This window comes from Colius striatus, chromosome 8 (assembly GCF_028858725.1).
Source record: "Colius striatus isolate bColStr4 chromosome 8, bColStr4.1.hap1, whole genome shotgun sequence".
Classification (NCBI taxonomy): Eukaryota; Metazoa; Chordata; class Aves; order Coliiformes; family Coliidae; genus Colius; species Colius striatus.
The window spans coordinates 1,857,648-1,885,398 of record NC_084766.1 but is presented as its reverse complement, the minus strand read 5'-3'; the positions used below and the strand labels follow the sequence as shown (position 1 = coordinate 1,885,398).

The window sequence follows — 27,751 nt, the reverse complement described above, 5'->3', positions numbered from 1 at the left end:
TAAGTGCCAGCTAATGACACACAGTCGGGCAATGAGGTAATTACCGTGCTCAGTCCCTTTCCACGGCGTGCAGGGGCAGGCAGGGAGCGGAGCCTGGGGATTCAGAGCCTCACGTGGAGGGAAATGCTTCGCCCTTAGTTCTGCAAAGTCAGAATGCTCAGGCCCGGGCTCCACAAAGGTGGCAGCGACAGGACACGGAGAGCCTCCAGCGCCCCAGAGCAGGGGCTGGTGCTCAGGGGCTGACTCAGCTGGTACAAAGATCTCCACAGATGTCTGAGGGAGGATCCTCACCGCTGCTACCACAACATTCTCCACTCTTGGTACTTCCACCATCTAGACTGTGGCTTCTCCTTTCCCCTTCTGCCTCTGCCAGGGCTCTGAGGTGTGGGAACGCCACTTCTGCTTTGTTCAGGGAGATCTGCCCCTCACACACTCTCACCTGTGAGCTCACCAGACTGCAGTTTTGTTAACCTCCTACCAAATTACTTGGATTAAGACTATCCCACTCTGTGGCACGTTACATGAAAGCACAGAAGAGGTGATGAAAGCAACGAGGCAAGCAAAGCAGGGCGAACGTCTTGCTCTTCCATCTTAAAACACGTATAAAGAGACTGAAAATCTGTGTCCTCTGGCTGGTGCAGACCAGGCCTGGGCGTGTTGTTCCCCTGGCCAGCGTCAGGGAGTGCAGGTGTGATTACTTGCTTCTCCTTGTCCTCAGGGCTTGGAAGGACACAGCACTTCACAAACACTCATCCATTCTTGGGTTTTGTCCCTAGCCAACTTAACTTACTGCATGTACTTTCCTTTGTGGATCTCCCAGCTGACAAAACCTTTAGTCACTGCTGAGAAGAGCACGAGAAACAGCATCTGACAGTTTCAGCTAGGAAGAAATGCAGTAAGAAGTGCTGCAGAGCTGAGCAGGTTGCCACTCAGATGGGATCTCCCTTACAGGGATGTGCTTTCCCCCCCTGCCTTTTCCTTTCTCGTTTCAAAGGAAGGAAACTGCTGTTCAATTGCCTGTGTTAGCCACAGTTTTCAGGATGCAGTGTTTCAGTGAGACAGACACGCAGGAGCGCTCACACATCCTCCAGAGCAGAACTGCAACATTTACACTTGGTTCCTGTGTTAAGCTCTCACTGGGGACTAAACAAACCCTTGGGAGCCTGCACTGCACCCCCTGGAAGTGTCTGCCTTCCACAGGTGAGTCATGCTCACGACCACTGTGGCTTCATTTCTCATCTCCTGGAAAGCAAAACACATCCTTGCTGTGGCTCGGCCAACGCAGACTCGGGGACAGAGAGGAGAGGTTTTCCCGCTGCTGATGTGGCAGGAGGCAGCTGCTCAGGCACATTCTGGCTCAGCCAAGGTCTCATTGTCTTCACACAGGCCATAACACACTCAGAAACGACACAGCTTTAAAGCACACGTCTGGCTCTGTGTCTAAGGAATACACTGGGTGTGCAGGAGAAGAGTTTCTTGTGCTCTGGGGCAAAGTGCAGCCAGCTCTTGCATCCCACGTTCCTCTTCCTCCGAGATCACTGTTTGTGATACACTGATGTCTGTCAGTAACCAACATCCCCAGAGCCATTCCAACCACCTCCTGTTGTTATCCATCTCCAAACACTGGGCCTGTGGAACAGATGGGGTAAATGCAGCCTTAGCACTGAAGCAAGGACGGCACCCGGCTCGTCTCCCCGCGCGCTGCTTCCCACGACACGGGCGGCGGGTGAGGCACACGGAGCCCTCCCAGACACTGCAGGCTGGGAAGCCCAGAGCAAAGCTGCCCCCAGGAACCACAGGCTCTGGAAAACAAATTCCTCCCTTCAGATTGAGCAGTCTCCAGTCTTCCACGGGAGCTGCCGGTGTCTGAGGTTGGAATCTCACTGAATTAAAGCCTCTCTCCAAGGTGGATTCGCTGTTTGTGAGGTGAGTGGATGGTTCCCATCCACACGTGGAAAAGGGAGTCAGCAGGGAGCATTTTGCAACAGCTGTTGGAATTGCTGCTGTAAAGCAGGAGACAATGGTTATGGCTATGGCCTCGTGTGTGAGCCCAACTAGTACTCGTCAGGAAGCATAAGATGCCATGTAGAGCTGGTAATGCCCGTAAGGATTACTGGCCATATTTTGTCTGCTGCCTTGTGTTTCACAGGTTACAAGTGTATTTTCCTCCTCCTTTCACAGCAACCTGCAGGAGCATTTGTTTTCTCTTTCACACTTTGTTCTTTCTCCTGCCATTCCCAAAGCTGACAGTCTGGCAGGCTCTAATATGCAATGTCAGTTCACAGAGAAATTAAAGGAGCAGCATCAAGCTAAAAGGAGCTGGAAAGAGATGTGCTCCATTGCTCAAAGGGAAAACCGTTACACTGCAAGTCTTCTTGTTTCTTCAGCTGGTGCCACATCTGGACACTTCCTCAGCTAAGGTGAAAAGGCTGAAAGCAGGCATCTCTCTCTGCTTTGTCTCGAGAGCAGGGCGAGTACCCCATTTACAGAAACTCAGCAGTGGATAACTCGGTGTGTCTGCAGAGTGTGTGACCCTAACTAGCAACTTACTTCCTAAACTCTCTGAGAAGCCTCTTTGGATGCAGCCATTGAGCAAAACAAAGGCTCCCTGGCTTATGCTCAGTCTGCCAAAACAAAACCCCATCGAGGAAAAGCTTCTGAAGGTGACTTTCCTTCTCTCTCCATCTCCTACAGTTTTAGAACTCAAAGATGGTAATCAGGAAACAAAAGGGGCTGCAAGTGCTGCAGTAGCTGACTCCCAACACACCTTTGATGTACACTCTGTGTTTGCTGTGGTCAGTTGTGAAGCAAGGGGTCACCATTAGGGAGACATACACCATTCTGCAGCATTTGTAAGCAGGGCTTGGATGACTGAAGCAAACCTGCTGTACTGATGTGCTTCTCACCTCTTGGGGAACAGGAGCTCTCTACATGCTATGAAACCTGCTCCTGCAGATGGACTCAGCCCCAGCCAAGTTTCCACTCTAGCTGCCTCTCAGGGCTTCAGCCTTTCAGAATGTAAAGATTAGGCACCTCAGCACTCAAACAGAGGAATAACAGATTGGGAGGTTCAGTTGCCAGTTGAATTCAGTTCAGCAGAAGGTTCTCTCACAAAGAGCCTGGTGGCTACAACCACAGAGCAGTGCCCCATTGAAGAAAAGGCACCTTGACAGGTTTTGTGCTCCTGACTGTGGGTCAGAGTCAACACCTCCCCAGACAGGCACGTTTAACTGGCCTCTGTGGGGTGAGAAAGAGGAGACACTAACAAAACCATTATGTATGTCACAATGACTGAAAATTACCTGGGCTGCTCCTTGCAAGGTCACTGCTCTGACTCCCCCAGGTCCTTAGGGTTAGGCTGAGCCTTAGTGTAGCTGATGTCTGCAGGCTCCCAGCGTTACAGGGTACTTTTCTGTGTGCTGTTGGGAACTGACACACACTCACTGCAGAAAGAGCTGCTTGTGGTTAACACCTCCCTCGCTTCACGTCTGCCTTTGAGGTTTTCTGCACCTACTTGTGTTTCCTCTCTTGCTGGTGCAGACCTGGGAAGCGGAGTGCTGGCATTTCAGACGCCCTTCCACGTGTCAGCAGACACTCTTTCACCAAGCCAGCTCTGCAATGGCCATTGCCTGGGAAAGAAACAAAGCTGAAACTGTGGTTAAGGTGACAAGTCTGTCCAGTCTGGTGTTTTGTACTGAAGCACCAGACTGCTGCCTTCATGTGGTGCAAGGGCTCGGGAGGAGTGCAAGGCATGAGCTTACTCATCTCACATTGCCAGCTGTGGGAGAGCTGCCTTTGGATTTGGAAACTCAAGTGCGGACCAGGAGGAAGCTGGGCTTTATTTCATATAGCTCTCCAACTAGAACAGCTACCATATTCCTTGGGGGAGAGGAAGGAGGGCGTTCAGGTGTACCACTGACATGAAACAAACTCTTACTTGGGCACAATTTCCTCTTCCCAGTGCAGGAGGAAGACAGAGCAGTGCTCAGCCACGCCTGCTGGGCTGGGGGCTGTGTCACTCACACTGAAGGGGCTCCCTGGCACTGGAAGGAGGTTTCTGTGGAGTTTGTGTGTGTGTGTGCAAAAAGAAGAAGAGCCAACAAAATGGATCTTAAGTATGTGAATGATCCAGCTGGGGTCGTTTATGGTTAGAAACACCTGCTGATGGAGGGCAGGAGGAGGCTGGACAAATGCAAACAAATGAGTGACACCCTGCTGCATCACTTATCTTCCCCTCCCTGCTTTTCACATCCCACACGTCCTGCCAGAATCAAAGGAAGAAACAATTGCTCTGGATCAGCTTTACCAAAATGAGCTGAGCAGAAGGACTCGTCTCTATCCGTGCTGCCCTCAGACAGGCACCAGGGCAGCGGTGGCTCGACGGGCTGCCCTGCAGACAGCTGTAACTCAGTGCTGGGCTCATCTTCAGGGGCTGCTCAACTACAAGAAATAAATTGGTCAGGAATTAAAATGGAAGCAAATGAATCCTGCTGGGAAGCCTTTGCTGAATGAGTTGAGATTCCCAGCCCCTGCCAGCCCCGGGGCTCGGGAGCCAGCAGCAGGGAGGTACCTGTGCTCCTGCCTTCCTCTCTGTGAAGACAGGGGGAGTGGGGGAGATTTACCATGGCAGTGTAACTGGGCAACTCAGCTAAAGCATAAACCTTAACACTTTCACACTTCTCCATTACATTCTTCTTAAAAGCAGACCAAAACCCCTTCAAACAACAACAAACCCTCTTCTTTGCAGTTCTGCTCTGCTTAAAACTGAGTGTGCTTCTAAAGGTGAGTGAGCTCCCAACTTGCATGTGGTAAAGTAGGATTGTGGGCTGGAGACCTGTTTAAGAGAGGACACCAGTACTGTTCGGGCTGCTGAACACTCTGTGGTGGTTTAGAAGCAGTAACCAGACACACTGGAGGAAAGCTCCCTGGCTTCGGGTTTACCATTTCCTTATCTCTAGCAAGACTAAGGAGGAGGTTCTGTGGTTCAGCACAACTGCTCTGACATCTCCACAGAAACCCTTTTAACTCCCCAGATATTTAAGCCACAGCTCAGGTGATTCAGCCTTGAGAAATCTTTACTGTCCTACGAGGCTTGTCCCAACAATTGGCTTAAACTGCTGCAACTTGGTTGTTGACACTGGGGGTGATGCACTGTTTGGGATCAGGTGCCTCTGTTCAGCTGAGGAGTGCCCACACACAAGATACTGGGAGGAGTAAGCAAAGACTGTGCCACTACTCACTCAATTCCTACTGCTCTTACATGTAACCATCCTGAACAAACAGAGGGTGCTAGATTCAACACTAAATGTGATGAACTACGTTTCCCTTCCTCCCCTTTGCACTTTTCCAGAGGGTGGCTTTGACTCTTGACATGTGAATCCTAGACTGAAAGGAGACTGAATCATGCAAAGCAAGTTTGTCCAAAGGTAGGATGGACTTTTACAGGAGATTATACAAATGACACAAATTGCAAAGCTAAGGTATTAAATCCTGTTAAGTTTTAAGTGCAGGGAGCTGACCTGCAGCTTCCCCCTTACCTGTCCCAGTCCAGCACACGGTAGCTGAAGAGCTGGTACCTTTCAGTGCCACGGCAGCTAACATGATGCTGACTTTGGAACGTGCTTCAGCACGTTAAAGCTGCTCTAAAAATAACAGCAAGGCAGAAATTTAATTAGCTTAATTCAGCGCTGAAAACAATCCTAAAACTTGCCACTGGAACAGATTTCTTTATTAAAAATAAAGACAGGGCCCCACACAGTCACAGGATAATCCATTTATTAGCAAACCTCGTGAGGTGCTGCTGTGGATCCAGGGCACAGGACACTTGGCTGGCTTCAGAGGTTCTCAGCCTCTGGCTGGTAGAAAGGGATTTTAGTAGGACTGAGGGGGCTCCTACACAAGTGAGTTTTTCTGCTTGATGTGGGGAATTCAACATTTTTCTGAGTGAGGCAAAAATAGAGGCCAAGAGCCGTGCATGGGTCTGGGGCACGAGGAGGGGTCCCAGGCTGGCCATCACCACTCTGCTCCCCCCAGCTGCAAGAAACTCCCAGCGAGTCTGTGTTAAACGGACTGTGTCGTGGGGCTGCCAGACACCACAGTTCAGCTCGCAAAAGCTTTCACCAGACTGCTGAATGTACCCAGAAAAATGTGTCTTCAGGGGGCTGATGGGTCGCTGCAGCTTGTTTTGGAGTCAAGAGGCTTCAGGGTGTTGGCTTTGGGCAGGAAGGCAGGCAGAAGGCAGAAGGCAGACCCACCTCTCTGACCCTGAGACGCAAATATCCGTGTTGCTGCTTCCTCACCAGTGCCTCACTAGCACCTCTGAGGAACCAATCTCTTCCCTGCCACAGCACACAAGGATGACAAGGGTAATCCACATCCTGACCCTGTTCATAAACAGCTGCCTGATCAATTACAACACAGAACATAATTCATGGAAACCATCAGAACGCTGCTGGGCTACAGGAAAGGGATGAATCTTTAATCCAGCCTCAGCCTGGGCTGGTGTCAAGACAAGGGCTGCAAAGAGCAGCAGCACACCTCAGCCTTCGCAGGGCACCGGGGTTCTGTCTCCCGGAGGGATCCCTGGGGCAAGAGCAGCTCCTTAACCCACGCACCGAGCCAGGCTGCCACCGCGAGCGCCCTGGCAGCTCTTCACACAGGGGTGATTCCCGCTGCAGTCACTCGCAGCGCTGCCTGCTCCACGAAACCATACCGACACGGGTCGGCAGGTGGCACAGGACAGTTCCTTCAGCCTGTTTCCAGAGACCTCGTGGCATCAGCGCGCAAGAGAGACACAGAAGCCGCAGTTTTGGGAAAGGGACGATGGAAAAGGGAAAGCCGGGCCCCTTATTCCCTCTCTTAGCTGGGAACACAGATGGGACTCAACGAAAACAAAAGGCAATTAATGCAGGAACCATAAAAAGAAATGGTGTGCTATGGAGAAACAAATTACACTGCCTGTCGTGGCCAGAAGATAGTGAGGCTGAGAGCTTGGCTGGACTAAACAGGGGAGGAAACATCAATAGGGAGGGTGAAGGCTGGTCACAGCAAGTAGGTTTTGTAAAGTCAGGGGTATAAACTCTCGCTTTTTAGGAAAGAAAAGAACCAGAGAGTGTTTGTACAACACCCAGAGCACCAAGCACACCTTCCTCTGCTCTTAATCAACAGCAAGGCAAGTCCTTCATTCAAATGGGCCAGGAACGAAATTCCCCAAAGGAAAGGCTGTTAAAACTTGCTCAGCTCTAACTCACACATCCCATCCTTTGAAACGTCTCCTGCTGACCAACACCAGGTACAAAGCACAGCCCCAGGGCAGCTGCTCATCCCACCAGCCCCTTCCAGCAAGACAGCCACCCTGGGCTGGGACCACAGGCCCTGTTTATGCAGCAAAGGGCATCAGAGGTGCTCTGAAACAGGTGAGGGCAGCTGAGGGGAGCGCTGGCAGGTCTGCCTGCAGCACCAGTACGGTGTGAAAGCAGGTGAAGGAGGTCAGGTACCTCCTTCCCTCCTCCTGGCTCCTGCAGGACCCGTGGGATGTTCACTGCAAGGTTTGTCACAGCTTTCATGGGGACAAGAGCTAGGAGAAAGAAATGTCTGGAACCAGAACACGGGGAGACAATGCCAGGCCTGTGTCTCACTCACGTTACATGGCAATTCATTTGAAGTCCTGCACAGCAACCAGCTGAGGAGGCCTAGGGAAATCACCTCAGAGCTTCAGCCCTTTGGGGCTTTCTACACCTGTTGGGGTTATGGGTACAAACTGAAAGAGCAAGCCAGGTTAAGGTAGAGATGTGACAGCACCCAAGGCACAGAGACTCCATCTCAGCTGCTGCAGCAGGAGGCTGAAGGTAAAAGCCAAATGGCTCCGTTTCTCCCAGGCAGGTGCTGTTGCTGCCAGTGTGGAGCTTGGCGCTGTGTGCCCCTCAAGGCCAGAGCTCCGTGGCATAACTGCCCTCCTGTCATTTCAGTTCCTGGGACATAAGGAGCAGGTTGCAGCTGCATCCTGGGGGCTCTTTGCCAGCAGCTGTAGGACAACCCAGCCAGCAGGGAGCCCAGCACAGGCTGCCAAAGGATCCAGCCCGGCACTTGAGAGCAGGTCAGATCTGTCTCAGACCCCAGGGTGCAGGGGTTGTGACACTGCACGCTTCAAAGATTCCTACAACTCTTCTTTAACATAAAGCTTCCAAGCAGGATCTTTAAACTGGATGGCAAGACTGGTAACCCAACTATCCTGTAATCCCTGGAGAGGGTAAATGCAGCTCTTGGGTTTGGCACTCACACACAGAAGGCAGCCACCTCGCCAGGTCAGCGCCTTTACATTAAGCTGGTTTATAGAAGACAAATGAAAGCTTGAGGCAATCACTGCTGGATTGAATCCAAGGCAATCTCCAGGGCTCTGCCAGCACATGCCCTGTAACATGACATGGCTAATCCCCAGGCTGTGCTCTGCCTTCTGTTCTTGCCTTGGTGCCCCCATCCGCCTCAGTGCCTCGAGCGTGGACCTTCCAGGCAGCAGGGCAGTGCCTGGCCTGGCCATTGCCCACTCTGCAGTGCACGAGCAAACCCACACCATGCACACCTGGCACAGGTGCCAGTGGCCCTCCTCTGGCACTGCTCCATCTCGGGGTCCTTGGCTGCACATCAAAGCTTACAGCCCCTGCTCCTGAGCAGACCTGTCTTCTCTCTGGCTTGTCTATGCACAGTAAGAAGACAAGGTGCACTGTGCAACTGCTAAAGCACTTGGCCCTTCTGTCTGGGGGTGTATTTTGCTACCTAATGGAGGAAAACAGCTTACAAAAGTGCTTCAGGCCTAAGAGGGAGCTCTGCTCACTTGTTTGGATGAGAAGGAAGGAAGAAATGGCAGTATTCAATAACCACTGCTTTCTGCCATCCTTAGTTGTGCTCAGAATGAGTAAGGTCCCAGGAGAGAGTCCCTGCAGTGCTGTTAAATCCCGATTCGACACCTGAATGTGTGAGATTAACATTACATTGGGACTGAAAGAAAAACAACCTGTCTATGCAGCCCTTCGAGGTCACATTTTTAAGCTCTGCTTAGCAGTCACAAGGGCAAGCAAGCTATTGTCCCTTTAAAGTGAAGATTCACGCTCACGCCAGCAGCTGATTGTAGGAGGTAATACTTTAAGGAAAAACACCAAGCCAGACCAAAGCCAAACGGGAGAGTCACTGTATTGAGAGAGCAGCGATAAACCCACGGCATCTGGCAGCTGGAAACGCGTCAGAGGGCGTTACAGCAGCAGGGACAGACACTTCAAAGGGATGGGATGGGAGCAGGCCTAGGATTCGGAGAGAAAAGGTTCCCCCTAGAGACATAACGGGGAAGGGAAAAAATCCAACCGTTGGCAAAAGAAAACGCAACGTGCTCCTCGGCTGAGGTTAAACCTCCCGATTCCTGGGCCTGGAGAGAGCTGTGAGGAAAAGCTATGGGAAGATTTCCGCCACGCCAGAGCCTGGTGCCGTCCTCCGAGCGCCTCAGCTCTCCCTGCTCAGCACCTGCCCTGTGCAAGCACACAAAAAGGGGAGCAGATGCGCAGAGGCAGGTCTGTGTCCCCCCTGTGCCACGGAGTGAGTGTGACCACGTTACAGGGCTCGGAGGGTCAGAGCAGCACAGGCTTATCGTTCTTCCCGGCGTGCAGCCGCCCAGAGACAACAGGCTAAAGCGAGACCAAAGACACCAAACACGACCCATGAGGCGTTTTCCTCCCAGCTCTACGTTAAGGTCTCCTCCCAGCGTCCCACGACAAAGCCAATGTCCCTCAGTGGCAGCCGGGTGCCACAGCTGCTGCGGGGCGAGAGGAACACCCGCCAAAGTCCCCAGAGCCAGGAGGTTTCATTTCAGCTTGGTCACTCTCTTGATCCAGGGCACGTATTTGCTGACCTTGGTGTAGACGCCGGGGGAGTCCTTCCTGCCGCAGCCGTAGCCCCAGGAGGTGATCCCCAGGATGACCCAGCGTCCGTTTGGCCTCTGGCACACGAGGGGCCCTCCGCTGTCGCCCTGGCAGCTGTCCACACGCTTGTGCTCCGACAGGTTCCCGGCGCAGATCATGCGCGTGGTGAACTTGTGCCCGTAGCGCGCCTCGCAGTCCTCCCGTGGCAGAAGGGGCACCACCCCCTGCAGCAGAGTCCTCGAGTAGGACTTGCCTGGAACAGAACAGAGCAGCCAGACCTGTCTCACCTGCAGGCAACAGCAGCCACCTCCAGCAACGGTGGCCTGCACCGAGCCCACGGTGTCAATGCACTTCGAGCCCGTGGCGCAGAAAGAGGCCAAAGCTCTGAAGCACCAGCGCTTCAGCAAGCAGTGCTGCCAAGGCAGACCACAACAAAGGAGCTGCAGCATCAAAGCAACGGGCAGAGGTTGGAGAATAAAGGTTAGATCAAAGCATGAGTCTTACTCCTGGTTCTGCTAACAAAGTAACCTGAACCTCGCTCAGTTTACTTCACCTCTCTGGGGCTCTGATTCCTCTGTGAGACCAGGGCAGCGTTTTCTCGGGGATGCAGGAACAGCTGTCAAGTGCTCAGTCCTCAGAGAAGTCTTGGAAGGTGTTTCAGAGGCACCCAAATATAATTCAAAGGGAGCTCACTTCATCTTTGGCCAGATTTGTGTGTGTCTCTGCTCAAAACTCGTTATGATCCCAGACCTGCTTGCACATGCCATACTAGAGTGTGATCTTTCTGTGGCCAGGGTTTATGGTAAGTTCACAAGGTCATAGGTAACTGCCCCTCTCATTGGGAAGGTGGGTTTGGGAGGGATTGTAGCCATTAAGCCCCAGAGCAGCTTAAGAGTGTTACAGGGTGAATGAAGTTGCTCCTTGATCCTCCCCAAACACCCCAAAGTCACGCGTGCACCTGGTGCGACTGACTCCAAAGGCAAACGTGTACTTGCAGTTAAACACTTGGGGTAAGAGCTAAGGAAACAGCTGGGGAGGATGGGGAAGTCCAAAATCAACAGATGAGCTCCTGGGGCTATTTGCCTTTTGGCAGTAAGTCTTTCTGAACACAGGGCTTTGCTCCAGTCACAGCAGCCCCAGAAAGGCCTCCTTGCCCCAGGGCCTGCATTGCATCTCTGATCCTCAACTGGGGGAGGACTGGACAGACGGCTATAAAGCTGTGGTTAGAGCTTCGAGCTGTCTCCAGAGCTTGCTAGTGCATCCCCGTCAGGACCCCACCCAGCACAGCGTTTTAGAACACTGCCATGAGAGCATGATGTATGTAATAATGAATGCTTTCTAGAGTACTCCCTGCTCCCTTCTACCTGGGAAGCTCGTAGTGATGGGCTGCAAGAGGACAGGTACAGGCTGTCTCAAACCTAGTGCAGAAACCAACACCAGAGCCCAGCTGTCCCTGCAGCAACGGCCAGGGAGATTGAGCAAGGCCATCCGAGAGAGATCCCTTCCACTCCTAAGCCCCCACTTCACCATCACAGCATCACAAGGAAGGGTCATGGTAGGGTGGGGGCCTCCCAAAGGCTTCGTACAGCATCTCTGCACAGGCTGCCGCCTAAGGGGTCTGCTGGAGGCAAACATGCTCACAGAGAGGGAAATCGTTGGATCAGAGAATCATTTTGGTTGGAAAAGACCTTTAAGCTCCTGGAGCCCAAGCCCTCCCCTCACGCTGCCAAGCTCACTGCTAACACACGGCCCTCAGCAAAGAGAGAGAGGGGAAAAGGCAGAGCGAGCTGCGGCCAGACCAAAGAGTCCCCTCCCGTCCCTGCCCCTCCCGGCCGTGCAGCGGCAGGGACACGGCCCCGCCACGGCCCCCGCCAGCGCCGGCGCTCACCCGTGTCTCCCCAGCCGGAGATGACGCAGGCCTGCCTGTCCACGTGGGCCCTGTCCCTCCGGCCGGGCAGGCACACGGGCAGCACGTGGCGGTTGAAGGCGAGGCAGCGCCCGGCCCGGCCCCGCGCCCGCACCAGCGCGATGTCGTTGTCGTTGCCGCCGGCCCAGTAGTTCCTGTGCAGGACAACGCGCTCCACGGGCAGCTCCCGCTCGAAGTCGTCCCTCACGCCCGTGTGGTAATCGCCCACGCGCAGCACGTAGCGCCGCACGTCCACGCCGAACCTGCCGGGACACCGCCTCAGCTCCCACCGCGGCTCGGCCGGGTGAGGCCGAAGCGCCTCCTCGCAGCCCGCCAGGTGAGACAGCGGCAGCACAAGGCCGCGGGAGCTCTTCAGCACAGCACAGAATCGCCACGGTTGGGAAAGACCTTTTGGGTCATCGAGTCCCACGGCTGACCTCAGGCTGCCGGGCCCAGCGCTAACCCAGATCGCTCAGCACTTCACCCACGCATCCTCTGACACCTGCAGGGATGGGGACTCCACCGCCTCCTGTTGCAGTGCCTAACAACCCTCACGGTGACAAAGCCCTTCCCAGTGTCCGGCCTAAACCTCCCCTGGTGCAACTTGAGGCCATTTCCTCGTGTTGTGTTGTTCGTTACTGGAGAGATCAACACCCACCTCACTACATCCCCTTGAGGCAGCTGCAGAGAGCGCTCCTGTCTCCTCTCAGCCTCCTCCTCCAAACACCCCCATTCCCTCAGCTGCTCCCCATCAGACCTGTTCTCTAGGCCCTTCCCCGGCTTCGCTGCCCATCTCTGGACAGGCTCGGGCACCTCCACGTCCTTCCTGCAGCGAGGGGCCCAGAACTGGGCACAGTACTGGAGATGTGCCAACACGAGCTGCTGGTGCCCCACATCACTACTGCACAGGACCTTTGTTCCCACAGGAAGGGCTGGAATCTGTTCACAGCTCCTTAAAGCACTGAGGAGTGACAAAGGTAGCTGCCTTTAAGATGTAAAGCCTCAAAGCTAAGAGGGCAGGTGTGAGCAGTAAAGGGTGAAGCGAGCCCAGGCTGAGCCCTCCAAGGTCTCCCATCACGACCCGAAGGTGTTGGTTTAGAGACACCGGCCTGGGAGGATGACCTTGCACCAGAGTAGCTTGTTCTGCAGCCCCCACACGCACCTTTTGAAGCAGTGGGCCGCAGTCACCACCCAGCAGCTGCTGACCAGGGTCGCTCCACACAGCAGGCGCGTGTCTGGGTGGAAGCCCCTGACGCGCAGTGAGGCCTGCCACGGCCAGCCGCCCCTGCGGAGACAGCGCACGCGTCACGCGCTGCCGGACCAGCTCCGAAACACGGCAGTGAGAAGGTGCCAAGGTGCTCAGCGCTTCCAGGGCCTGCAGAAAAGCTGGGGGCAGCCCTGGCTTTCCCAGCAACCACAGGGTAGTACCTGAGAGACTTGTTGCCACCGATGATCCTCTTCTTGCGGCGGTGAAGCAGGCGCATCCCACACACCTGCGACTCTGGACCTGCACAGCAAAGTTACAGCAGCTGTGTACACACCTTCAGCCTCTGTATCAGCCACTGCTGTCAGGGCCAAACCCACCCTCCTTCCCCGAGGGCATTAACCCTCATGGCAGCTGGCTGCATTCTGCTGTGCCTATGGGGATTCGTACAAGGTTTGGTCTGTGCATCTCCCCAGTCTGGGTGGGGGTGCTTCCCTGCAGTGCCTGCAGTCTTGTGCCCAGGAATGGGACCTCTACAGCTATTTCCTCCCTCTTCTAAAACCCAAAGTCTGCTCGTGGTTACTGCTCTGAGGAGGGGTAGGGGGACCTGGCTGTGGGGAAGCTCTGCAGGCTCAAAGGCCTGATGTTGGTGGAGCTCCTCAGACTGACTGGAGCGCCCTGTGCTCCTAAGAAGAGACAGTGAAAACAAGGGAAAGCGGGAGGTGCAGGACAGGACACGCTCCTTTTGTAGGCAAAGCTTCAGCCAAAGAGCTACAGGGAAAAAGGATCTCTACACAGAGATCCTTCAACTGGAGCTCCAGGTTTCTGCATAGAAGGAATGGGCATGTCACCTGTTCTGCTGATATCGTGGACCTTCTCTTCCACGTAGTCACAGATGACACCAGCATCCTCGCTGTGCCAGCAGCTGGGAGCCCCACTGCCAGGCCTGGCACACTGTGCCAGCGTGTGCTCCGTGCCACTGCATTCTGTCTTCTCCAGATGGATGGGCCCATGGCCTTCGCCAAAGTAAGCCATTGCCCTGGCCTTGGCTGTGCCACTGCAATTGGGGAGAGAGTGGCTCAGCTGCAATAAGCAGGAGGCAGGTCAACCCAATGTACCGGCACATTTTAAGAGAAACAACGTTGCTGTGCCACTCCACACAGAGACAGTAGCACAGTGAGAATAGGATCCTGCTCCCTCAAGCACACGTGGGTGTGCCAAAACTAAGAAATGGAGCCCCCAGAAGCAAGGGATCCCCCATGAGAGCTGTTTCTATCTGTCAGATGCACGTACCAGAGCTCTCACCTGAATCCCAGCTGCCTGCAAACCACTGCAGCATCTCTGTCTGTCCAGTCATCGTCACAGACGCTGCCCCACTGCCCGTTCAGGAACACCTCAACCCGTCCCTCCTTGGTGCTTTCTCCATCCACCAGCCGTACAGGAGGCCCTGCAGCACAAAACCACACCAGCGTTTTGGGTTGGAAAAGCCTTTTCAGATCATCAACTCCAACCACTAACCCAACCCTGCCAAGCCCACCACTGAACCATGTCCCTCAGCAATGGGTCTCTGCAAGCAAGACCACCAGAGCATGAGGTGCCCAGGACTTGGTTCTGGAGCAAAAGATGAATCTCAGGTATCAGTGAGCTTAAGGGAAAAAAAGAGGAGTGTTTCCACATGAAGACATTTCACCTCTCTGCTGAATCGGAAGATTACAGCCATACTAATTAATACATACTGGAAACAATTAGTGGATCATATTCTGAAAGCTGAGCAAAGAGAAGAATAAGAACAGCAGGAAAGGCATTAACTCCTGAGCCAAGAGGGGACAAGCTTAAACATGCCTGGGAAAGAAATCCACTACATTATAAAACTATTAGGTTAATTTCAGCAAGAGAAGAGTTGAAAAACTCAAGTGCTGGATGCCCTCTGTTTCAATAAGAAATGTCAGACAGAGTGCAAAGGCCCCTGCAGCAGGGAAAGGGGAGAGCGTCAGGCCTCGGATAGATAAGGAAATGATGCCAACTCTGCAGGTCTGGACACAGGTCTGGTGGGGGCACAGCTCTGTGGCTCTGTCCCCAGACAGCCAGAGCTCCTTCCTAGGAGTCCTCCTCCAAAAGCAGCCCAGGGAAACCTCTCACAAACGCCAGAGCTTCCAAAGGAGCAAAGCAGCGGGTGAGGGTGACTCTTGCCCAGCAGCCAGGGCGAGAGGGAAGTTACCCAGGCTGCCGTCCATGAGCGTGTTGCCCTCCGGGGAGCAGCGGACTCCCACGTCCTCGGTGTGCGAGCAGTCGTGCTGGCCCCAGTTGCTGTGGGGACAGTCCAGGAGGGACAGCTCTGTCCCCACACAAGCCACATCATCCAGTAAGATAAAGCCTTGGCCAGCACCATAGTCCCCTTCAGAGGCCAGAGTAGCAGGACCACTAGAGGAAAGAAACAGAACATCACATTCATTAAAGCTCACTAATCCCACACTGAGACCCCCCAAGCTCAGACCCAAAGGGAAACAGCCCCGTGGAGATCAGCTGTGATGTGGGAGGCTTCCTGACCTGAACCACACAGGAGGGCCACCCAGCAGCTTGCACACCTCACCACCTTCAGTGCTCAAGGAGGCTCACCCAGACCAGTCCACTTTCTGGTGTCTGGGCAAAGGCACAGTCATAATAGCAGAGAGGGACAGCTAGAGCACAGAGGAACAGCTAGAGCACACAGGGACAGCTAGAGCACAGAGGGACAGCTAGAGCACACAGGGACAGCTAAAGCACAGAGGGACAGCTACAGCACAGAGGCTGCTTCACAGACATGACACCAGGTACAGCAACTTGGGGAGGGACTAGCACAGGAGGCACCAAAAGCAGCAACGTTTAAGTGATTCTATTTATTGAATTGAAAAGCAGAAAGCTGCAATCTTTTAGGCACTGCAAGAGATGAGGAGCACAAGATGCAGCTGAATGCAAAGGGGGGAATTTGGTTTGGTCTTTGTTCAGCCTGTAAAGCTGAGATTTTACAAGGATATGTTAAAATCCACAAAAACCCCAAACAACCCAAACTGTCCTGGCTCCAAGACTACAGTATCCTGATTTTACCCCCACCCCCCAGCCTCACACCTGGTGGGACGACAGCTCAGCAACAGGCTGAAAGAACACCATCACAACAATCCCTAATGCTACCCATCTTGCTTAGCTGGCAGATGAGAGGAGGTGCCAGAGCTGAGCTGATACACCTGCAAATGTAAGGAGTGTTAAGAGAACTTTCTGACTTTAGTGAGGGGTTTGTAAAGACACATGAAGCCTCTTATTTGCTTTCACGCAGGCCAAGGCAAGAGGTAAGAAAGATTTTTTCCCCCAAAGGATCCGGATACCTATTAATCTCTTCTGAATAAAGCTGTATAAAGGTAATAACCCCCCTAACAAAGGCAGCATTGAGGCCCAGCCTATGCCAGAGAAGGGTGATGGAGCATAATCCTTGGAGCCAGGACACACAGACAGTGCAGCCACTCTGAGCCCCACCTGAAGCCCAGCTGCCTGCAGACCACCTGGGCAGCCAGCTCTGTCCAGCCGTCGTCGCACACTGTGCCCCAGTCCCCGCTGTAGTACACTTCCACTCTGCCTTCGTGGGGGCCCTGGCCACCAGCCAGCCTGACAGTGCCCTCTGCAACGGGGGGAAAAAGGGCAGGTCAGCACTCAGCAGGGGAGGGAAGCAAGAGCCCAGGCCCCACTGCTCAAGTCTCTCTACAGCCCATGAGGGAAAGAAACCGAGAACACGGGTATCTGTGGGTACTCTGACCACAAACATTCACCAGTCCCAGGGGAGGATTCACCTCAGCCTTTCACACCACCTGGAGAAAGCCATGGCAACTCCACAGAGCCTGGCTCTGGTCCATTCCCCCCCGCCTCCACCTCTGGCAGCCCCCTGTGTGCCCTCAGAGAAGGCCTGCAGATGCTGCAGCGGAGGGTAAGCCCCTGAGCAAAGCCTGGGCTGGGAGCGCCCGCTCCCGACCGGCGCAGAGCTGCACATCTGTACCTGTGAAAGGGTCACAGGACACACCAGCATCTTCAATGTGGTCACAGTTCTGCTGGCCCCAGTCACTCTTCTTGCACTGGTCGAGGGAGAGTTCGTTGCCTGAGCATTCCACTTCATCCAGCAGGATGGGGCCGGAGCCCTGCCCGTAGTGAGCCCACGACAAGGCCTTTGGGTTCCCGCTGCAAACAGACACAGAGGCTCAACAAGGAAGGTCACAGCCTGATGCCCTCAGATTCTGCCTTGCACAGGGACTCTGCTGCACTGAGGCAGTGTCCTCCCACAGACAGCCTGCATTTCTGACACCTTGCCAACTCCACACCCATAGTTTTGTAACAGGACTTTCCAACAGACACAAAAGTGTGCCTGCAACACCAGCAGCCCAGGCACCCCCAGGGTTCTCAGGACAGCCACGTTTCCAACAGGCAAAGCTCCCAAAGCTACATGACTCAAGTTTGAGACAATTCTGTACTGATGGGACTTTCAAGAACGCTCAGGATACAACAGCTGCCGTGGTGAGTGGTAAATGTGCTCTCTCCTGCTTTCCAGTCTGAAGGGCACAAAGGCAGTCAGTGAAACTGGAGGTGTTTAAACTTAACCTAAGTAAGCAGCTGCAGTTCACATGTGGAAATCACCATGACCAGGTGTCATTGAGGCCGAGAAGATTTGCATCAGGACACGTGTGCAAAAAACCAACCAACAGGGATAAACACAAACACACCTTGGGCAGGGCTGCACCAGCGGCTGCTTTCCCAGCACAAACCCATACAACCAACAGGAGTACAAAACCAGCACTCCATGCTGTACAGCAGGGAAATTACCTGAGTCCCAGCTGCCTACACACTACTTCAGCATCCCGGTCGTCCCACTGGTCGTCACAGATGGTGCCCCACTTGCCGTCATGGTAAACCTCCACGCGCCCCTCGAAGCTCTCCTTTCCCCCAGCTAAACGCAGCGGGGCACCTACACCTGTGCTTCCAGAAAGAGAGCACAACTGACCAAGACAGGGACAAAGCACACCAGGCAGCTCAGGGTGTACAACCATTCAGCAGCCACAGGAGCCCTTGGGATGCCCCTGTCCCACCCTCCACATCACCCCTCCAGATCCCCCCGAAGCTCTCCACAGCTTCCCGACCTGAGGTTTTACGTCTTGTCAGCGACACTCATGCAAGAAACAGGGAGTGAACCTCCCCTGGAGATGTACCTTCTGGAGGGACACAGGCTACCACAGCAACGCCCTGGGTGCAAGCTCCTGCCCCAGCTTCCTGATAGCCACACTGCAGCAGGGCTTCCTCATCCCCGTGGCAGTTGGCTGCCTGCAGGTGCAGGGGAACAGGCCACAGTCCGGGCTGGCTCTTCTTCCCTCCTGTGCCGATCTCACTGGTACAAGGGGTGCAAAAGGAGAGGGTCTGGTCACAAACAGCACTCTGGTTTCACAGCAGTGAACCTTATCCCCTTGCTATTTGGAAGTCTGAAGGTCCAAGCCCCACATTATCAAAGAGAGTTCACACTCTGTACACTGCTATTAGATGCCTAGGGTAACTCCAGCTAGCAGGAGTGAAATGGGGAAGGGATCTCACAGCTCACTCCTCACAGCCCAAGCACCAGGCACTAACTACTGCTTGAAAAAACCCTTGCAAATGCTGCTGGGGAGTGGCCATAGCCACGGAAAGAAACCAGCATGAAAGGGCCCTGCTAAGCGGGAAACCAGCCCACAGAAACTGCTCCCCCTCAGCCAACACTCTGCCAGAGGGACTGTAACCACAGGGGCAGTTCTTCCAAAGGCCACAGGAGCGCCAGACTTCAGAGGCAGCTTTCAAAGGCCTGTACCTCTCCCAGGCAGAAGGAGGTGCCCACCTGAGACCCAGCTGCCTGCAGACAACGCTGGCGTCCCAGTCGGTCCAGTGGTCAGCACAGACGGTGCCCCAGAGCCCATTGAAGTACAGCTCCACGCTCCTGTCCTCAGCCAGCCGCACGGCACCTGCCAAGAGCAAGCAGAGAACAAGAGCTGCTCGCTGCTGATGAAGGGTCCAGAGCGGCAAGTCTTGGAGCTGAACTGCCCTGGGCTTCTCTCATCCCTGTTTCACTAGTGCTGTCACTGAAGTGCCTTGTATGAAGGACTATGGGCCGTGGATGGCTGCTCAGGAGGAGGGCTGGTGCCACATTGGCAGGAAACCTGGCTTCTGCCACAGCTCCTGCGTTCTCCTTCTGGGAAATGGAGCTGATTGCACACGCTGCCTTGGAAAGGTGAATGGCAACAGCAGGCTCTCTAATTCCTTCTGACACGCCACTGATCTATTTCCCAGCTAGGAGAGTCGCTGTTGCTGCAGCCAGAAGATCGGCAGCTGCAGGTGAATCCTCTCCAACTTCTCTAAGAGACGCCAGTGCCAATGTAAACGCTCCTTCAGCTCCCGGTGTGCTAAAGACATCCAGCGCTGTTAGATCTCTCTGTTTTGTATCAGGAGGACACACCTTGTGTCTGCAGCACCTCAGTGTGGGCACACAGCACAGACACACTTGTATCCCTCACTTTAATGAGGCCACGTTTGAAAGCACTTCTGCTGGCACCAGAAAAGACTTTGCCACTTAACTTATTAAACTGGTACTTCATCTGTTCTGCAAGACGAGGGGAACGCAGGGAAGGTCAGAAAACAGCTCAAAGAGGTTTTCAAGCCTGTTGTGCTGGAGGCAGGGCGTTGAGAGAGCTCAGAGCCCGTGCACGCCTCAAAGGGAGCCAGCACCCTGAGGGATCCTAAGGCCAGACCACGACCCACACGTTTACAGGCACAGCCACGGAAGGAATGTCCTTGTTCTGTCTGAGCTGTGTCGCTGACACGAGGAGCGCCCTGGTTTGGGCACTTCAGCACTCCGGCTGGAGCAGCTGAAACCCTCCCCCTGCTCCTGTCCCACGCAGGGGAGCCCCCGGCCCTAGTGATGTCAGTCAGTGGGGGCAGTGACCACGCTCCTTTCGCAGGGCAGCGTGTCCCGGGCGCTGGTCCCTCGCCCCCGTTGGGCCCCGCAGCCCTTCCCGGCCCTTACCGTGGCGACAGTCGCAGTTGGCCCAGGCGATGGCCCCCGAGGGCAGGCGGAAGAAGCACCAGGGGGTGGTCCCGCCGTCGGGGTTGCGGCAGTGGTTGTGGGCGCCCAGCCCGCGCGCCGGGTACTGCTGCACGTAGTCGGGGAACTCGGCCCAGCTGAGGCAGGGCGCCCCGGCCTCCGTCACCGACACCGAGCCGTTGTAGTAGCCCGCGGGCCCGGCCCCGCACGCGCCGGACGCTGCACACGGAGCGAGCTGTCAGCGCCGCTCGAGCCATCACTCACCGAGACGCCTCCCTGTCTGCAGCCTGGACTGCTTGGGCAAGGGATGAGGAAGAGCTGCTTTCCCTGAGAGGGGTGTCAGCCCCTGTGCCAGGCTGCCCAGGGAGCTGGGGGAGTGCCCGGCCCTGCAGGGATCCCACAGCCGTGGGGCTGAGGTGCTGAGGGCCAGGGGTCAGTGCTGGGCTGGGCTGGGGGAGGTTAATGGTCAGATCAATGATCTCAAAGGTTTTCTCCAACCAGAACGATCCCATGATTTCAATTCTATCCCTTCTCAAGGCAGTTGTTTAAAGAATCCCAGAATCACAGAACGGTCGGGGTTGGAAGGGACAAGGATGTTTATAATGCACACTGTCTAAGAGCCAGATCCATCAGGGGGTTGGGCTGGCTGATCTCTACAGGTCCTGTGCTCTGCAGCTCCTGGGACCCTCGCAGGGGGCTGCAGGGGGAATCAGTGGTTATCGGAGCAGAGGTCAGGTGAGCATGCAAAAACGACTGGGGCAGGGGAAAAGAGGAAAGGAAAAGAACAAATGGGAGGAGTAGGGAACTGCAAGAGTATTAGACATGGCGAAAAGAAAGTGGTCTGGCCACTTTGGGGAAGGAGATGATCAGACACTGAGGCAGGAGAAGAGACTGAAGAGGTGATGGAAAGAAAGGGAGGGTGCCAGGCAGCAATGGCTCATCGCACCGATGGCCTCAGATCACCACCGCAGCAAAGAATCTGCCCCATGACTGAATTAACAGCTTCTTGTTCTTACCTGCACTCTGCAAATGGTTTTGGCTGGGCTGGGATCCCAGGAAAGACTGGGAAAAGAAACAGAGCAAAAGCAGAGAGATGGTTATCCGACGAAATAAACATGGGCATGTCCTAGAAGCAGCTCAGCCTCTCCTGCTCTAGGCAAACACACCCTGGTAACTGGCCTCTCTCCTGCTCTCCCCTGCTCCCTTCAAACCCCGTCCCAGCTCTGCCCACTAACAGCGAGATGCCTTTGGAAAGAAAAGCTAGAAGGAAATCGTTGTTACCAGTAAGAAAAACACCAACCAACCACTCATTCTCTCCCCATTTACAGTGCCAGCCACCTCTAGACACAGCAGCAGACAGAGATACACATGGGACGATGCCCCCAGGGACACCTGCTCAGATAGGAATAAACAGCTGTGTTCCAAGGGGAAAACACCTAAAGAAGAAGAAGATCCAACAAGGCCTGCTGAGGATCTTGCTTTTAACACACAATAATGTGATATGGCCTATGGTTGCTGTTATCCAAACAGGGTTAAATGGCTAAGAACAACAAAGTATGAAACAAAGCCCTCTGAATTCCAGCGTCCTGCCTGGCCCCAGCGCTGCATTTCCTCTCACAGGCAGCGCTTGTGGTGGTTGTAACTTGCTGCTGGCTGAGAGATAGGGATCTCCACTCAACACCAGCACATGGTGTGCAGACAGGTGCAGGATCTTCACAGGCCCAGAGCGAAAGGAAGAAGCTGCACATGCTTCTGCTGGCTCCTGCTAGGTTCATTTGCTTCTAAATGTTTTTAATGGACATTTCTGATCCTTCTGCATGAAGGAGGAGTGGTAATTCCCAGAGCAGAGCTGTGCATGTGCATGCCATGCCAGCTATTGGAAAGGGTTCTGTTTTTCCTCAGAATGCAGTCATGTTGCTTCCCTCAGCTTCACCTCTCACTGGAAGAGGGGAAGAGTCAACTTTGGAATTAAGCCAAATCCACCTCTGGGATGAGCAGAGGCAATTCCCCCAGATTCCTGACAAGAACAGCACCTACTCATGGCAGATGCCATTGCCACACCAAGCTTATCAGTGCTGGGCCAGACAGTGCTGACAAGCACAGCCAAGCTCCAGCATCCCCCTCCACAAGTCAGAATGTGGCACTGCAGGTTGGAGATGAAGCCCTGACCCTGCCCAGCAACACCAGATCAGCCTCAGGTACGTCTGCACGAGAGGATGCCCAGAGAACAGCCTTTAGCACAAAACCCCACGGAACAGCCTGAGAACCAGCCCTGCTCAGAGACTTCTCCGAGAGTCCCCAGGGTCTCTGCAAAGAGAGGAAAGGGAGCTAAGCTACGCTTTGGTGACTGCACCAACCAGGTGACTGAGCCACAGCCCGGGTCCCCTGACTCCTAGCTCTTAGTCTCAGCTGCACACACGTGTTAAGCCTGGAGGTGACAGAGGGACGGGCTGGACTATTAACAGGCTGTATATGAAAGCCTAAACCTGCTCTTCTTGGAGACAGACCATAAATGAAAGAACTGCAGTCCAAGTAATATGCTTCCCTCCTAATGGAAGAGTGCTTGCTGCCAGTTCCCAAAGCAGCTGCCAAAATCCCCCAACACTGACCATCGCCACCAAATTTTAGTGGCACAAGCAGCCTGTTCTGCTGTCCTGGGTCCACGTGGCTATTAATCATCTGCCCACAGCAGCAACAGGGGTAATCAGTCAATCAGCAATGAGCAGAAACAAAAGATCTCTCCTGCCTGGAGCACTGCAACGCCCGAGACAAGTAAGAAACCTGAGCCAAAGCATCTGCAAGCCCTTGTGCATCCCATCCCGCTTTCCTGCTTTGGTTCCTCTGCTCAATTTCACATGCGCAGCGAAATAAATCCCTCCCGGAGCCCCCAGCCCTTCCCAGAGCCCACAGCTGCCCAGGTGCTTTGCAAAACGTATCCAGGCAAGAAGGAGATCCACTTACAGCAGGGACAGCAAAAGAGCCATTCGACTTCCCACAAGCAGCCAGGACAGCCAGTTCTTACCTCCACACATCTGAGACAGGACAACACGCTCCAGAGCTCTACCAGGAGCTCGAGGACGCTGGGGCTCTCCATGCCTCCGGCGCAAAGCGGGCAGGAGCTGCTCCGGGCATCACAGGGCGCTGGGGCTGCGGGGCCGAGCCGGTGCCGCGGGGCACGGACCGCTCCGCGCTGGGCAGCGCCGGCCGCCGCGCCCCGAGCTGCGGGAGCGCCTCATCGCCCCGCTCACGCTCCGCGGCTCTTCTCCTCCTTCGTTCCTCTGCCTGGAAAGGGGAAAAAGAGGGGAGAGCGATGAGAGGGGGAGCAGCAACGCAGGGAGCGTGTCCCGGGAGTGGCGGGGTAGCCTGACAGTGACGGGAGGGGGCGGGCGCGGGGGAAGCGCTCCCGCAGCCGCTCCCGTAGCCGCTCCCACCCCGCAGCCGCCCCGCTCCGCTCCCGGAGCCGCTCCCGGAGCCGCCCCGCTCCCGCAGCCGCTCCCACCCCGCAGCCGCCCCGCTCCGCTCCCGGAGCCGCTCCCGGAGCCGCCCCGCTCCTGCAGCCGCTCCCGTAGCCACCCCGCTCCCGTAGCCGCTCCCGCCCCGCAGCCACCCGGCTCCGCTCCCGCAGCCTCCTCCCTCCCCGCAGCCACCCGGCTCTGCTCCCGTAGCCGCTCCCGCAGCCGCCCCGCTCCCGCAGCCACCCGGCTCTGCTCCCGCAGCCGCTCCCGCAGCCGCCCCGCTCCCGCAGCCACCCGGCTCTGCTCCCGCAGCCTCCTCCCTCCCCGCAGCCACCCGGCTCTGCTCCCGTAGCCGCTCCCGCAGCCGCCCCGCTCCGCTCCCGGAGCCGCCCCGCTCCCGCAGCCACCCGGCTCTGCTCCCGCAGCCGCTCCCGCAGCCGCCCCGCTCCCGCAGCCACCCGGCTCTGCTCCCGCAGCCGCTCCCGCAGCCTCCTCCCTCCCCGCAGCACCACGGCCGCAGGCGGGGCGGGGAGCGGGGCTGCCCCCTCCCGCAACACCTCCGCACGGCGCCGGGCAGGCACACGGCTCCTCCGCTCGCACTTGCCGGAGATCAGGCTCGTTGGAAGGAATCTGGACTTTATCCCCCGCCCCCCCGCCGCTGCCTCCTCCCGATGAGCCGCTCGCAGCTTCCTGAGGTCAAACTCTCCCGGCGTTTGAACGCAGGTAACTGGGAGCCGCAAAACTTGCTGTGGGGCAGCGGCCGTGTCTGTCCTGGTGGCACGGCCGGGGGTGGCGCAGCCCTGCCCGGGCTCCGTGCCCCGTTCTCAGCCCTGGGTCTTGCTGCCACGGCTGCTGCCTCCAGAGACCTTTTCTGTCAAGCCTCTCCTTGACCTTGGGCTGTGAAGTTGTTTTCCCTCGACTGGCTAGGATGCTTTCCAGAGGGCTGATCGTTACTGCAGTGCCATGGGGTTCATTTTCAGTGTTTGCAGCTTACTGGTTTTGAGACTCCTATGGGGTGGGTTTTAGCCCTTGCAGTTTACTGCTCCTCCATCTGAATTAGGGTTAGAGGCTACAGCCAGTTTTAAACCTCAGAAGGGATTTGGTCCATTTGAAGCTGTCCATTCTTGGCTCTTTTCCCCTCTGTTTCTTACACATCCCCTGGTGCTGCTCCTTCAGCCCAATGGGCATTGCCCACATTTATATCCCGACTCCAGGGGGATTAACTCCCGGCGTTCTGCAGCACGAAACATGAAGGTCACCTTAAGAAATGAGCTCACTTCTGGCCAAGTCTGCCAAGCAGCACTTCCAAAGACACCTTCAGCATAAGAACAAGGAATGAGCTGATGAAACTCCCCTGTCTTTTTCCGTCTCCCTCCCTCACTGCCCATCGCTCACTTCACACGACAGTTCCGTGTTGCCTCATCCTCCGCCACTCACCAAACACAAGGCAGTGGCACCAGAGGTTGGCTCTCACAGGAGCTGCTGAGTGGGAGGGAGGAGCCCTTTCTGGAGTGGATTTGTACCACGGGGCATTCTGCACACTGTGGATTTGGACAAGAATGACGCTCGGTTAATGAGAAGCAAATCTCCTCTGTCCTCGTGGCGAGGGAGGCGGGAGCTCAGGGCAGGAGGATGGAAATAGCTTCAGATGCTACAGCACTGGCAAAAAGGAGCGAAACAAGATTAAAACAGGAGAATGTGCTGGAATTTAGAACCACTTACTCCAGGGAAGACACAAGGAGAGGATCTACTGGAGGCAGGAACAGAAGATCACTCGTGTTCAGAGGAACCAGCTCCTTAGTCAGGAGCAGAGGTTGCTGATGTCCCTTCAGAGCTCCCAGAAGACACTCGACTGTTTAGCCTTCTGACATGTATTAAGAGGGTTTAAAACCTCTAGCAGAAGCCTGCAGTGGCTTTCTCTCACAGCAGCTTCTATGTTGCTTCCCTCTCAAGGCAAGGCTTTCCTAGATAAAGTGATTTTGAAGGAAACACTAACCCAGCGCATCAAAAGCAGGAGCAGCCCACCTTTGGTGCTCAGTTTCTGGAGGAATGGCACACTGCAGTGATAACAGTGGCGTTTGCAGTTGTCTCCTCCCTGGCAGGAACTATTGTCTTCTGGCCAAGCCATCCCCAGGTTTCCTTGCACATGTAATGACATTTTCTTGAGAGGTGGAGCTCGGACTCTCAGAAGCTTCTCGTGGCTGCATGGCCCTCTCCAAGGCAGCCAGGAGGGCCAAGAGGGAAACGAGACCAATGTAACTGTGGCAGCTTAGATGGGTAATGTGTCTAAAGAGAAGGTAAAACCCAGCTCCAACTTCCTTGTGTGGGCAAGTTTGAAGTAGTTGTAAACACACGAGCCCACTGCCTCACACAAACCCCCTTCTCAGCCTGATGCAAGCTCAGGTCTGTAACAATCACTGATTCCCTGCAGAGCCTTCCTGTCTCCATTTTCCCACACTACTCTGCACTGACCCTTCTGAGCAGAAGTATCACCTTCTCAAATGGTCTTGGCCCTCTGGAATCCAAACCAGCTGAAACATCAGAGCTTCCTCCGTAAGAGCCGTGAGCCTAGAGAGGTAGATGCCAGCAAGCACCCAGAGCTGGTGCAGCACTCGGGCTGTAAGGAACAGGAGTCAGATCAAGGAATTCCAGCAGATTTGCTTAAATCCTGCAAATCCTCCTTAGGAGGGTGGAACAGCTAGTCAGCTTTTGTTTAATTCTTTCCCCACCACGCAATCACATACAGGTCTCTGTGGCAATGCTCTTAACCAGCGGGCTCAGAACCAGAGCTCAGTTTTCTCTCATCCCCCAGCAGCAGCAGCAGCATTGTGGGGTGGTACAAGCCCTGAGCTCAGAGAGGACAGTGTCACTCATTGCAATTGCCCACCTCAGCTCTTAATGGGACGATCCCCAACATGAATGTGTCACAGAACACGTTGGAACACCCAATCTAAGCTTCACAGTGAGATGTGGAGACATGGCAGTGGCCCAAACTGCAGGGACAGTCAGTCACTGGCGGTTTTTGGTTACAGAGTGGGATCCTGAGCCAAAAGAACTGCTGGAGCACTTTTAAAAGCAACACTGCAAAACCTGGGTGCATCTGAAAAGCATTCTAGTGCAGTGGCAGCACAAGGGGTGATGGGATGAAGCTGGAACACAAAAAGTTCCACTGAAACATAAGGAAACTCTTTCAGTGCTTCAGTGAGGGAGCCCTGGCCCAGGCTGCCCAGGGAGAGTGTGGAGGCTCCTTCTCTGGAGGGCTTCAAAACCCATCTGGACACCTTGCTGTGTGACCTGATCTAGGTGGAGCTGCTTTGGCAGAGAGGATGGACTGGATGAGCCCTAAAGGCCCCTTTCAACCCCCACCATTGTGAGATTCTGTGACCTTGCTGAGGGTGATGAGCTGCCCAAGCCAAACAACAGTCTTGCATTATTCCATCGTAGTGCCAATGGACCTGAGGTGGCACCACAGCTGCACCACAGAATCTTAAGGGCTGGAAGGGACCTGGAAAGCTCATCCAGTGCAACCCCCCTGCCAGAGCAGCACCACCTAGAGCAGGTCACACAGGAACTCACCCAGGTGGGTCTGGAATGTCTTCAGAGAAGGAGACTCCACAGCCCATCTGGGCAGCCCCTGCCAGTGCTCCTTCACCTCAATAAGGAACAAGTTTCTCCCAGTGTTTCTTTAGAGGGGCCTCCACCCAAAGCTCCCACATTCACATTGTGTTTGATCCTCATCAAGGTGTTGTGTGTCAACAAGGTATTTTGCTGGAGATTCCTTCCTCATTCTACAGCCTCCTTGTACAGCGGCAGCAATTGCAAATATGTCAAGAGGAACTCAGGTGTGTATCCAGGCATGTGGGAGCAGGAGCCATGAGATTACAATCAGTTTTGAGTTGGCTCAATGTCTAGGCCTGAGCACTGCTTGAGAGCAGCTCAGAAGTGAGGCAGGAAGCTCACAAGTGAGGGAAAGTCACCCCCTAACTGTTAGAAAAGGCATCTGCACACACATCTCGAAGGTCTTGTTTCAGAGTGAAGACCAGACTCCACAGTGTGGCCAGCTGAACAGCACACTGCAGAAGCCCAAAGCCCATAGGACCCAAGAACCTCATGAACAAAAGTCAGCTGATGGCCAAGGTGGGGTTGTTTTTCGCTCTGGAAGCCCAGGTGCAGGGGGGATCCCCAGGGCAGTGCTGGCAGACACCG

General features: G+C 55.0%; 1 protein-coding gene across 9 annotated transcripts; it reads right to left on the bottom strand.

Annotated features, from left to right (window-relative positions):
* Window positions 1-9,168: 9,168 nt before the first annotated feature.
* LOC104558606 (neurotrypsin-like) lies at window positions 9,169-27,697 on the bottom strand. 9 transcript variants are annotated; one of them, XM_062000824.1, is made up of 17 exons: window positions 24,983-27,697; window positions 24,146-24,860; window positions 23,113-23,368; window positions 21,107-21,152; window positions 20,073-20,309; window positions 18,891-19,014; window positions 18,238-18,413; window positions 17,855-18,002; window positions 17,037-17,215; window positions 16,523-16,664; window positions 15,234-15,436; window positions 14,321-14,462; window positions 13,867-14,072; window positions 13,240-13,318; window positions 12,974-13,096; window positions 11,794-12,074; window positions 9,169-10,158 (listed from the first exon to the last, which is right to left on the bottom strand). In XM_062000824.1, exons 3-17 carry the CDS (start codon window positions 23,182-23,184, stop codon window positions 9,848-9,850), a joined length of 2,469 nt encoding a protein of 822 aa, XP_061856808.1. In that variant the 5' UTR covers window positions 23,185-23,368; window positions 24,146-24,860; window positions 24,983-27,697; the 3' UTR covers window positions 9,169-9,847. The 9 variants fall into 9 exon arrangements, with proteins under 9 accessions (XP_061856808.1, XP_061856806.1, XP_061856807.1 ...); XM_062000822.1 differs by having other exon boundaries at window positions 24,146-25,204; window positions 25,571-27,697; XM_062000823.1 differs by having other exon boundaries at window positions 24,146-25,831; window positions 26,039-27,697.
* Window positions 27,698-27,751: the final 54 nt, after the last annotated feature.

Excerpts from the sequence above, each read along its gene's own strand:
- LOC104558606 (XM_062000821.1), bottom strand. The coding sequence starts at position 23,184 with ATGGAGAGCCCCAGCGTCCTCGAGCTCCTGGTAGAGCTCTGGAGCGTG. Across the intron at positions 18,003-18,237 it reads AGCCTGTGTCCCTCCAGAAG|GTGTAGGTGCCCCGCTGCGT; the intron begins GTACATCTCCAG and ends CTGGAAGCACAG. Across the intron at positions 17,216-17,854 it reads TGTAGGCAGCTGGGACTCAG|CGGGAACCCAAAGGCCTTGT; the intron begins GTAATTTCCCTG and ends GTCTGTTTGCAG.